This window comes from Papaver somniferum, chromosome 5, assembly GCF_003573695.1.
Source record: "Papaver somniferum cultivar HN1 chromosome 5, ASM357369v1, whole genome shotgun sequence".
Lineage (NCBI taxonomy): Eukaryota > Viridiplantae > Streptophyta > Magnoliopsida > Ranunculales > Papaveraceae > Papaver > Papaver somniferum.
Genome location: NC_039362.1, coordinates 116,130,996 through 116,143,243, shown reverse-complemented (window position 1 = coordinate 116,143,243; position 12,248 = coordinate 116,130,996). Strand labels below are relative to the sequence as shown.

Below are 12,248 nucleotides of genomic sequence, written 5' to 3'. Positions count from 1 at the left end.
TTAGCTTGCCCCCTTGTGACACAATCTCAGCCCCCCCCCCCCCCCCCCCCCCCACCCAATCAGCTTCGGCTCCCTTGGTTAGGTTACCCATGAGACTCGCTGGTAGGCTAGCACAACAACTTGTTCAATTAATGTAGTAGTACGTTGTTGGAGCTTAGCTTGTTAGGCTTCCAACTAGTTAATGTAATACTCTTTATCTAATCTAACTCTTTTAAAAACGTAAGTCATATGGGTTCCCACGACGCATGGTGACCCTCGCCCTCCCCTTCAAAGTGCTTAGAAATTCTCTCTTTTGCGCCATGTCATTCCTAATTTTTTTCTTCTCCCTCGCCATGTCATTTGCCATCTCATTCCTACGCCAAAAACTTAAAACTTTCGTAATAATAAAAGAAAAAAAAACTAAAAACGGAAATAAAAAAAAAAGAAAAAAAAAACATAAAAACCTAACCTATTCTGCACTCGCGTCTCTCCGCCTCCCGAATCTTCCTACTCTTATTCTCTCTTATGAAACCCTAAACGGCCAAGAGAATTCTTCTTCTTTATGTTTCCAGCGGCAAGAAAACTTGACAAGGTTTTTTGATAACAATCATGATAATATAGTTATACTATATTACGTCCCAAAAAGTTTTCTGTAACAATCGTGATAATCTCTTTACAGGTAAGACCATTTCGTTTATTATATCAATTTGTTTTGGGTTTATTCTTGACAACAAAATCAATCACTTGAAGTTTACATTATTCGGGTAAATAAGAAACATTGTTTTGGAAAATTTGGACGTCTTTTCATTGTTATACGGGTGTTCTCATGAAACATTGTTTTGAGAGCAAAACTCTCAAAACTCTCTTTGCAACCAGATCTTAAACAAAAACTCCAACTACTTTGGAGTTGGCTACAAAGACGAAGCCCTTCAAAACAGAGTACCAGTAAATTTCTTCAAGAAAGTGCAGCTGCAGAACTGCGTTTTTTGCTGTAATAACGGTTTCGTGGATGTATCGTCATCTTTTTTGTAAGAATTTACAAACTGCAAGTCGGATATTATATTTTTCTGTTTTTTTTGGTTGTTTTGTAGGAGTTACGAGATTGCCTTTCAAGCACTCTACAGATAGAATAGAGCTTCAAATTGCAACTAACCGTTTAGGTATGTTGTGTAACTCTTCTGTATTTTTTTGCATAAAAAGAATTTTCACCCGTTTATTAACAAATCCACACACATCAATATTGTTTTTTGATGTTACAATTTGGACCGATACCGTAACCACTATTGCCTGCAGTTCAGGAACGCCTTGACATGCATTGCAGAAACTACAAGCATTCGTAGACGAATGGTGTTATACGGGATGACCTGCTTGCATCCAGGAGCTCCCTGGGATAGCAAGTCTGCCTTTGCTATCCAAAGTGTCACAAGTTTGCGTGATGAAACCAAGGTGAATAAGTCATACTGAATTTCAAGTGCATATGGATTATTACGGATGAAATACCATTTTTACCTTTTGAAATCTTTGACAGGAGTCACTGTCAGTTTTCTTGATTGTGGTTTTTTAAATTTTTTTACTGAAAGTTGTTGCTTTGACTTATGAGATGAGTTCTCTATCCTTAATTCAAATGCATCCGGGTCAAATCGGGACGGGGCGAGGTGAGGCCGAAGCCAAGCTTTACCAAATTATATCGCCTATCGGGATTGGGCGAGGCGAAGCCGAGCTTTCCCAAGTCATATCAGGACTGGGCGAGGCGAAGTCGATCTTTACCAAGTCATATCGGGACGGGGCGAGACGAAGCCGAGCTTTACCAAATTATATCGCCTGTCGGGATTGGGCGAGGCGAATCCGAGCTTTACCAAGTCATATCGGGACGGGGCGAGGCGAAGCCGAGCTTTACCAAATCAAAAATATGGTTCAAAGAAAGAGTCAGTGATGCATTGTATTTGTAGTTGGTTGATAACTATCCCGTTCTATTTGTATTTGTAGATTGAATTGGTGGACCAAGTTTGCGAAGCCGCCCGGGCGTAGCACGGGCACAAAAGCTAGTAATAAATGAAAACAATAACAATACATTTTAATAATAATAATAATATTAATGAGTAGTAGATTAATATTATATAAATAAATATTTAATGGTTACCATTTTAATTGTTTTTGATCCCAATAAACTATTTTTAGAGGTGGTTGAAATTGATATTTTACTAAACACAATTTGAATATAAATTTCTGGCCACGAGTAGATTTTGGATCACATCCCACGATGAAAATAGATGTGCGAGAGCTAGACACAAGTTATTTTACCAAATAAATGACAAATTCCAACATTACAATGGAGGAGTTGTTACACATAGCAAAGATTGGTTGAAGGTAGGACTCAGGAATTATGTGCGCCGCTGTACTAGAGATGTACTAGAGAGAGTCTAGTAGTTGATAAAATTAGAGATGGTTAAAATTTTAATTGTTTTTGAACCCAATAAACTATTTTCAGAGGTAGTTGAACTTGATATTTTACTAAACACAATTTGAATATAAATTTCTGGCCACGAGTAGATTTTGGATCACATTCCACGATGGAAATAGATGTGCGAGAGCTAGACACACGTTATTTTACCAAGTAAATGATAATTTCCAACATTACAATGGAGAAGTTGTTACACATAGCAAAGATTGGTTGAAAGTAGGACTTAGGAATTATGTGCGCCACTGTACTAGAGATGTACTAGAGAGAGTCTAGTAGTTGATAAAATTAGAGATGGTTAAAATTTTAATTGTTTTTGAACCCAATAAACTATTTTCAAAGGTTGTTGAACTTGATATTTTACCAAACACAATTTGAATATAAATTTCTGGCCACCAGTAGATTCTGGATCACATCCCACGATGAAAATAGATGTGCGAGAACTAGACACAGGTTATTTTACCAAGTAAATGACAAATTCCAACATTACAATGGAGGAGTTGTTACACATAGCAAAGATTGGTTGAAGGTAGGACTTAGGAATTATGTGCGTCGTTGTACTAGAGAGAGTCTAGTAGTTGATAAAATTAGAGATGTTTGTTTTCCCAATCCGTCAATAAGAACACCCAGCGGCTTACCAAGGCTTCTGTCATTAGGGTTGCTTACTGAAAAATAAGTAATTCAACCATACTAGATAATTGACATATACTACTATAATATAACGAGTTTAGATCATCTAATCAGAACCAAAATCTTCATCATAGCCAAAACTGTTCGGTTTAAGAGGTTTCTGATTCGATGATTAAAGAAAAATGACATTAATTTTAATTATAGTTTTCAATAAGAACCACACAGGACAGGATATAACTGAGCCAGCAATTCCATGATTCCTAAATATATAGTCGAACAAGGAAATGGAAATGAACAAAGAATATCTTCAATTAAGAAAAAATAATAATTTATTTATTCAATAATCAAGAAAGGCAAGTAAATAATCATAAGCATAACCAAGAAAGCCATGAAATGTATCAAACTCTCAAAAATCATAACCACAGTAAGTAAATAATCCCCAAATTCATGAATCCCTAAATAAAAGTTAAGAACTAGTAAACTTAGTAACAGCTTTAGTACCCTCAGAAACAGCATGTTTAGCCAATTCACCAGGCAAAGTAAGACGAACAGCAGTCTGAATCTCCCTGGAAGTAATAGTAGGCTTCTTATTATACCTAGCTAATCTTGATGCTTCTTGTGCAAGTTTCTCAAAAATATCATTGATAAAACTATTCATAATACCCATCGCTTTGCTTGATATTCCTATATCAGGATGCACTTGTTTCAATACTTTGAAGATATATATCTTATAAGTCTCAATAGATTTCTTTGCTTTCTTCTTCTTCTTATCTGATGATGATTCATCTTTTCCTACTAGTTTTGGTGGTGCTTTTTCTGCTGGTTTTTTCTCTGCTGGTGATGATGATACTGGTTTCTTCTCAGCCACTGGTTTCTTTCCTGCTTTTGTGGGTGGTGCCATTGTTGTTGTTTTTTTTGGATCTGGAGATCGGCGTTGAGGTAGAGAAGAAGATTGAGGTTTTGATGAAATTTGAGGTTTTGTATTTATAGGTGATTGTTTGGAAAGAGAGTGATCGTGATTGGCTACAATTTGATAGGCACGGATTAAGGTTATTGTTCATCGAAACCGTCGGATTTTTGGATAAGTGCTGATTTAAGCCGTAAGATTTTGTTAATTAAGTGGAAAATATTAATTCGTGACTATTTTGTCAGGTCTAGATTTGGGAAGTGGGAATGATCCAAGTAATCTCGTACGTGCTACATAACGAATAAGCTATCATCCAGGCGTTAATTCCATTTCTTCTTGTTGACTTGTTAAAATTTGAGATAGCGTCGATAGTGAAAGATGGCACAACCTGGCAACAGCTAACAAATGGTTACTGAATTCATTCCGATATCTAATATAGCTGTATTATCTGTAAATGCACATACGTTTATACAAGGGGTTCGATTCATGAAGAATCCTGACCAGAAATTGCAATGCATGGTAATGAGCTTGACATTAGAGAAATAATTTGACCCCCAAAAGTCATTATCACAACAACATACTCTAGATGTGAGTTCCCACTGGATCACGCACCTAACTATGTAGATTCCGCACCCAGAGGCATATAATGTTAAGGTTCCCTGGGGTTCAGGTTTAGATCGTCGTGGTACAAATAGCTAACTTCGCTCAAAATAAATAAATTGATTGAAAACGACATCAAGGTGCTTTTCTTCAAGCACAGTGGTAACTAGTACTAGCAGAATTTATAAAGAAAAATTAGGGGTTGTAATACAAGTACAGGCTATTTGCAACTGCGCAAGCTATCAAGTTAGTTGTGGGATGCCAAGCGAGATGTAGAAGCTTAGAGTTTAAATCGCATGGAATTCCACCATTTTCCGTTGAGTTGTCGTGTCCTCCTACACAAAGTTAGCAATGGCAAACACGAAAGAATTTCAATGCCAGTATGAGTCGAAGGCAGCATGAAAAACAAGAACAGGCATAAGTGAAAATATTTAGAGGGTTCTTAACCTAGCCGGAATTGTCCGCGAGCCAGGTTGCTTATGGATGTCCGTCTAGGTCGTGATGTCTGGATATGCTGCTTCCTGTTATGGATTTGAAATATAATGTTAATAGGAATATCACTAACGATCAAGATAAGCACACGATAATTACTGATATAATTTCTTTAGAACTAGATAGCACCATATAACTCAACTTTTCCAATCGATATTTGACGCTTGTAACTTTACCAAAGTAAGGTTCAACTATGACAAACTACCAATCATATAAATAGTTCAATTGTTTTGGGCTTTCAGGCAACTAGGTCTCTGGAGAGAGAAAATTTTGTACCAATTTAAGTTTTCATAGATTTCCAGCATGCAAAATGTACAACAGAACTATTTTACTGACGCAATATTTTTCCACTAAATCTACCTTAAATTACTTCATAGCTATTCCTACTAGATAAATCTCTAATTTCAAAGGATGAAAAGGAGGAGTAACCATACTTGGAGTTTGGATTTTTGCTAGCTTCCAACGTGATTCCTTCGCCACTTCCATCTCCATGAGCGAAAATTCGAAATTGATTGCTAAGTCAAATGTACAGAACAGTGGGAGAGTCAGACACAGCTGTAAGCTAACATCGGCAAGAAAGCTGCAGTCTATTTAAGAAGAAACCTGTAAGATCCGGTTGCGAATTGACTCCCATCTCCACTTAGGCAGCACTCAAATTTGTCAAAAATTGAATCATTGTTGTATAAATCGCACAACTGCAGAAACCACAGAGTAAATTGTTGGCAATTATGAGAACCCGGCAAATAATAAACATACCAAATTCATGGAGGCAAGTGATAATGGACAAAAGTAATAGAACATTGAGGTACAAGGCTAAAGCTCCCAGGCAGAATATGGCCCATCGACCTGCCAGAATCAAATCAGCGACCTAGAGGACCGGTCCTCCACTCTTCCAACCGAGCTAAGGCTGACTTTAGGTGATAGCTCATACCTCATCGTGTGCAAGAAAGTGACAGATAACAAGCTAATTAAAACGAAGGCTGAAGGATCTCATAAGTCATAACCAGTTGAATTATACTCCATAAAGACCGCTAATGAAGAATTCACACATGCCACCTCCATGATCTTTGTTTTATCAACTGCCCAGTTAACATCATCAAATATGATCCTTTTATAAATGTGAAACTAGCAGGGAGCATTACCTTAGGGCGCAGGTACTCGTGAGTTTTAAAAACCACAACCGGAGATGCTTCCATACGCAAGTCCCAGAGCTACAATTCAGGTGGAAGCGGTTTTCTTAGCATGTTGCATAATGAAATAGAAAGGTTCATTCTACATGCCCATAATAAGAGAAAACTATTTTGCTGACCATAAAGTACATAAATTCATGCTCAGCATAACAATATAAGACCTTTAGATTCATGTAATCCCGACTTAAGATGTGTCTTCCATCACTCGCAAACTTTATATCAGAAATGGAAGCGACTATTTCGGTGAAAAACGTTTTCGATCCATGAGCTTCACTGTCGTGTAATCTGCATAGAAAAACAACCAATTCAAAAGCCAGAAGCACTGTGTTCTGCACTAAATGTCCACTAATCATAAGGCCAAAGAAACAAACAGATAATGTTCCCTCTATGACTGACACTCACAGAACCACGAAAGGAAATGCAAATCTAGTATCTTACATTCTCGCGTTTTGATCACATAACGCTGATCGCCTCATGTCAACGAGTCGAATAAAACCTCTCGAGCTGCTATATGCTAAGATGTTACAGTGAACTGGATGAAACTCGGCTGATGTTATCACCTCTGAACGCAAGTTAACATAATATCAGGATATAGTTATAACATAGGATGAAACAAAGGGTAGTTTGATGATGCCACCAAGACTTTGTCTACAGAATTAGATTTACTTCCCATATTAATATCGTTTAACTTCTGATCACAATGAACAAATGGGTACACAAATAGTGGCATTTAAATTTTTTACCATGACTGCTGAAACCTAAAAAAGATAGGAAGAACACTAGATTCCGATGTTGCAGTGAAGATACCTGTGAGGTCTTCCATGTTGGATGGCTTCATGTCAATGATGTTGAAACACTGATCAGTTATCTCCAGATTCCACAAATTTATTCTCAAGTCGTCGGCAGAAAAGAAGGTTTCCCCATCACTGCAGAAGAGACATGTTGCGTGGTTAACATAAAATCACCATTGATGGAATTGCAGGGAATTAATTACAATTTCGGAAAATCTTTGAATTTAATAAAATCAAATGGCAATATATTCTGGTTGCTACAGTATGAACCTCAAATGGAAATCGTGTCTGATATTTTAATTTGTCTACAATGAATCCTGCAGACGATAACTTGAAAATTGATCTGAAAAGAATATGTGGAATAGTAGATGGAAACAGGAGACTTACCTATTAGTTGAGATAGAGTTTAAATTGTAATCATGAGCGTGATTATACACCCTCCGACATCTTGCGGGCGAAGTCTCTCCAAACTTGTTACACAAAATTCGTCATAATTAGAAATTCACTGTAGCCAAAGCTGCCAAATTGTAAGTAATGCATATGGGCATTTTCTCCAAAATCCACAAAACATACCTTGTGGACACTTTCCTGAGAATTCGGGGATGTTTTGGTACCGACTTTATCAGTCCATTCCAAACGATAGCCATTAGAAACAGATGCTTCATCCTGTTCCACTGCGAAGTTCTTCTCCGCAAGTAGTGCATTTTCCATACATAACGAGGGATTTTGATCCATCTCTTTTACTTTCTTTACTTTTCGTTCTTTCACCTGTTCCGATCCACAACAACAACTTCAAAACCACGCTTCAGAATGCTCATCTCAAAATGAAACCACTCTAGAGTTCAACAGATTATTACCATCCACATCTTAATTGTTTTGTCATTTGAGGAAAGAAGAAACAATGAACCGTTTGACGTGGTACACCATCTTACTTTATTTATCTTCTCTTCAATTTCCAAACTCTTCAAATAATCGAACTACAACCATACATGACATAAATTTCTTAATTAAACAGAAAAGCCAAACAGAGTGAAACACACAACTAATTGGGACTGTGAGGTCAGTAGTTTAGAGAGTGAAAACACTTCTTCAACATTCCACAAACAAAAGATATTACATATACATACCTCCGGCTCGTGACTTTGAAACTCGGTCTTATACCGATAATCAGGCTGCTGCTTTAAAAAACCATGATCCAAGCATTCCAACTCCTTCCGATTACGAGACTAATCATAATTCAAACAAATTCTACTTCAAAAAACAATTTTACTTCAATAAATGAAAAAGAAAAGGGTGGGATTAAGTATTTAAGAGCTTACGTCTAACCTATCAGTCCTTTCGAAGATGACAACACGACCACCTTTATCACCGGTTGCAAGATAATCTCCTTTCTTCTCAAAATCAATTGTTGATATAATATCCACTGAAAAATTCATTCAAAACCCGCAATCCATTTCTCAGTTAGTATCTAAATTGTAACAAAAGTTAACCAGACAACTTCAGAATAACAAAACCATCGAATTAGTAAGCCACTAAGGAAATGAAACAGAGCAGTTACAACTTATTAACAATTCTAACTTAAACAAGACTGTAATTTGCAAGAAAGGTACAAAATTAAGAGATTCTGACCATCTTGAACTTCTTCTCCAGGAGTTCTTTCACCAAAAACTTGAGAAAACTTCCATTCTGAAACTGTATTTACAGAACTTGAATTCATTTTATTTTTTAATATATCCTCTTCTAAGTATCGGTTAGTCGAATCAGATTGTATACTAAAAAAATATTTGTTGGAATTCAGATTTTCTGAAATTTGGTGATCATTGTCTCTCTCAAAGAACTCACTCAAATAGTTGTCTCTCTTTTTTCTCCGTAGGTGATGAACACAAAAAAGAAGAAAGCAAAGCAAAGCGTAAATTAGTGACTCTGTTTTTTCCACCAAGGCGATTTCTACTAATTACGCTGTTGGTGATACTGCGCACCATCATTTGATAACGACACTATCTTGTCTTTTTGTTGCTGCTGACCCAAGCAAAGTTAATATATCCACGTGTGAGCATGTCACCGCATTTAGGTCGTCGAAATTTATGTCATCAACCAAATCCCACCAACTGACGTTTAACCTTTACCATGTAATTTTTAGGCTTATTCCTATTCACATGTCAAACACCACAATTTATCATTTTTATGCCCATTATGGTTATGATAAAGTGGTAAGCATATGTGCCAAAATGTTAAGTATACCACAAGGACCGGTTCGTAAGGGGAAGCAGGGAAAGCTCCATTTATGGGCAACAAGCCAAGGAGACAACAAAGTAGGTTTTCTCTGTAGTATTTAGCTGCTAGCTGAGAAAAGAATTGGGATGAATATAAAGATTGAGGAAATAACTTTCCAATCGATTGAATTTTCCAATCGATTCAAAATCGACTTCACTTGGTGTTATTAGGATTTCTGAATGTTTTTGAACTAGTTTTTTGATTTCTCTCTGTCTCTCAAGGTAAGCTTTAGGGTTTTAGTTTAATCTAATTAATGCTTTGTTAATGTTGTTTTTTATGTCATTTATATTCGAATGTGATATCAATTCATTCTGTTTTTCTGGGATTTTGTTTGATGCAACTCTACTCCATATTTTTTCCAGAAATTTTTGCCACAAATATTGATTCCGTTAACAACATGTTCACCTAGAGCATCCTTTCTCGCTATTCGATAACTTTCCAACTACATTGATAAGATTTAGCATTCAAACCTTACTTGAATTGTTCCTGCGCCAGAAACACACAACATATAGCAGGTACTTAAAGATTAAAAAACGTTACCAATTTCTAACTACTCTTATACGCTCTGGCATTTTGAGTTCTTTCTATGTGAAAATATCTGGACAACGTACATGTGTTTGCCTTCTTGAATACAGTATTCGTACATAATAATAAATCATCGTTAATTAGTATGTTGGCATTTCAGGATGGAACAACCTTTTGCAGCTACGTTGTTGCTCACATTTCTTTTAGGGGGTGGGCGGTGGGGGCAACATTGTTTGGATTCGTTTGGGGCAAAAAATACTCAGGACCGGCCCTGATACCACTTAGATGCACATGATGCAGTTTTCAGCGAGCGATAAGGACTCTATCATCCGGTGGTTATCCCATCGCTCGTTGGTCAGATGGACGCCAAAATTTGATCTCGCAGCTTCCGGACTGTCGGATTTTAAGATGTGACATCATCAAACTGAAGAGTTAACTACAGTAACTAATGCTACCGAATTTTTTGAACAACGCATATATTTTCCGCTTTTTCTAATACCCAGATGTTCATACTAACTTGTTTTTGGCACCAACAAGGTTGCTAGAAAGACCATTATCGTGAGTAGGATTAATAGGTGAATCATCGAGTGACCATTCCATTCACCCAATAACTGCTAGTTTTCTCGGCCTCTGCATCATAATTATTCTATTTCTACTTTCGCATCTTAATTCTTCCATTTCTACTTTAACGAACGATCAATGCAATGTGGAAAGCACCACTAAAATTGTTATCATCATCTGTATTGCCACATTGTCTAACTGATTGTGACTGGTAATGTTCTTTTTAATACGATTAAACCGACAAGAACAATTATTTGTTTCTTCAACCATCAAAAATGATCACAAATTAAGGAATAGATAAAGGAGTACATACAATAGACAAGAACAATTATTTGTTATCATCATCTGTATTGCCACTCTAAACTAACTATGATTTCATGCAACTTGATGGAAAGGAAACAACCTCCACGCACCGTAGAACTTGTTCGTAATACACTCACAACCGTTGGTACTTTTATTTTGATCCCCCATATTATACTCCCAAAGTCTTTGTATATTAATACATGATTAGGGTTGTTTAATTAGTTCTTTTGGAAAATATTAATACATGATTAGGGTTGTTTAATTAGTTCTTTTGGAAATTGTAATTTATATATGTAGATACTAATAATGAGTCTTTAAAATAAACCCATTAATTTCTATAATAACAAAATTTTAATCTTTTATAGTAATTTAAATTAGATAATGAATAGTTTTGAATCTGATAAATTGATGGTTATATGCGTTTGTATTGCATTAGAGATTTTTTTAAACTTGGAAGTTGTTCTTGTAATGACCCATCCCTCCACCGATACTGTCCCCACTTAGCCACTGCAGTTATCCGGCAGTGTGGGGTTTTCAATGAGCATCGTTGCGGTAATCCAGCAAAAACTTCCCGGATGGTCACCCATCCCTAGATTACTCCCGCCCGAGCACGCTTAACTACAGAATTTTCTGCCAACTCTGGAGCCAATTGTGTTGAAAAGGCCTCGGTGTTAGGAAAGGACAAATCATTACTTATATTCCATTCGGCCAACCACTGCCGAATATCGGGGTATTAAAATACCACCACCTTAAATTAGAGCCGTATTCGGCTCCAGAATATATGTGCAAGCCCAGATCTCCGACGTTCCCTTCCCCTCATGAGAGACACCTGGACCAACCTCGTCCAGCGTACCTTCTCACCCGCGGCAGGTGACCCATCGTCGGCTCTGATACCATTTGTAATGACCCATACCTCCACTGATATTGTCCCCACTTAGCCACTGCAGTTATCCTACAGTGTGGGGTTTTCAACGGGCATCGTTGCGGTAATCCAACAGAAACTTCCTGGATGGTCACCCATCCCCGGATTACTCCCGCCCGAGCACGCTTAATTACAAAATTTTCTGCCAATTCTGGAGCCAATTGTGCTGAAAAGGCCTCGGTGTTAGGAAAGGACAAATCATTACTTATATTCTATTCGGCCAACCACTGCCGAATATCGGGGTATTACAATACCACCACCTTAAATTGGAGCCGCCCTCGGCTCCAGAATATATTCGCAATCCCAGATCTCCGACGTTCCCTGCCCCTCATGAGAGGCACCTGTACCAACCTCGTCCAGCGTACCTTCTCACCCTCGGCAGGTGACCCATCGTCGGCTCTGATACGAACTTGTAACACCCCGAGTTCCGGACCAGGGTCAAACCCATATGGGGATCCGAACTCGAAGCGTTACGGGTCGGAAAGAGACTTATGCATACATATTTTTGTTAATTACTTTTGCACAAAACATAGTTGAAACTTTATATAACATAACTAAAGCATATAAATACGCTTATTATCTTAACAATGATTTCAACCAAACATATTATTTCAAA

At 37.3% G+C, this 12,248-nt stretch overlaps 2 protein-coding genes and 1 long non-coding RNA gene across 3 annotated transcripts; 1 reads left to right on the top strand and 2 right to left on the bottom strand.

Annotated features, from left to right (window-relative positions):
* Window positions 1-484: 484 nt before the first annotated feature.
* On the top strand, window positions 485-1,971 carry LOC113277729. Its single transcript, XR_003325103.1, has 4 exons — window positions 485-658; window positions 1,071-1,139; window positions 1,273-1,425; window positions 1,580-1,971. It is a non-coding gene; the product is annotated as an uncharacterized LOC113277729 (long non-coding RNA).
* Window positions 1,972-3,378: 1,407 nt separating this feature from the next.
* On the bottom strand, window positions 3,379-4,010 carry LOC113277728 (probable histone H2B.3). The gene has a single exon (XM_026526743.1). The coding sequence runs from the start codon at window positions 3,966-3,968 to the stop codon at window positions 3,534-3,536; it is 435 nt and encodes a 144-aa protein (XP_026382528.1). The 5' UTR covers window positions 3,969-4,010; the 3' UTR covers window positions 3,379-3,533.
* A 477-nt stretch (window positions 4,011-4,487) lies between these two features.
* On the bottom strand, window positions 4,488-8,957 carry LOC113282479 (serine/threonine protein phosphatase 2A 55 kDa regulatory subunit B beta isoform-like). Its single transcript, XM_026531493.1, has 14 exons — window positions 8,677-8,957; window positions 8,367-8,470; window positions 8,175-8,273; window positions 7,905-8,024; window positions 7,621-7,815; window positions 7,435-7,517; window positions 7,064-7,182; window positions 6,695-6,818; window positions 6,418-6,541; window positions 6,209-6,277; window positions 5,670-5,761; window positions 5,501-5,581; window positions 5,022-5,095; window positions 4,488-4,909 (listed from the first exon to the last, which is right to left on the bottom strand). The coding sequence occupies exons 1-14, from the start codon at window positions 8,762-8,764 to the stop codon at window positions 4,770-4,772; spliced, it is 1,512 nt and encodes a 503-aa protein (XP_026387278.1). The 5' UTR covers window positions 8,765-8,957; the 3' UTR covers window positions 4,488-4,769.
* Between the last annotated feature and the right edge of the window lie 3,291 nt (window positions 8,958-12,248).

What these genes read in the sequence shown, in the direction of transcription:
- LOC113277728 (XM_026526743.1), bottom strand. Translation starts at nt 3,968, where the DNA reads ATGGCACCACCCACAAAAGCAGGAAAGAAACCAGTGGCTGAGAAGAAA.
- LOC113282479 (XM_026531493.1), bottom strand. Translation starts at nt 8,764, where the DNA reads ATGAATTCAAGTTCTGTAAATACAGTTTCAGAATGGAAGTTTTCTCAA. An exon ending in AAAGGACTGATAGGTTAGAC is followed by an intron (nt 8,274 to 8,366) that starts GTAAGCTCTTAA and finishes AATTATGATTAG; the next exon opens with TCTCGTAATCGGAAGGAGTT. An exon ending in TGTGATCAAAACGCGAGAAT is followed by an intron (nt 6,542 to 6,694) that starts GTAAGATACTAG and finishes TTTTCTATGCAG; the next exon opens with ATTACACGACAGTGAAGCTC.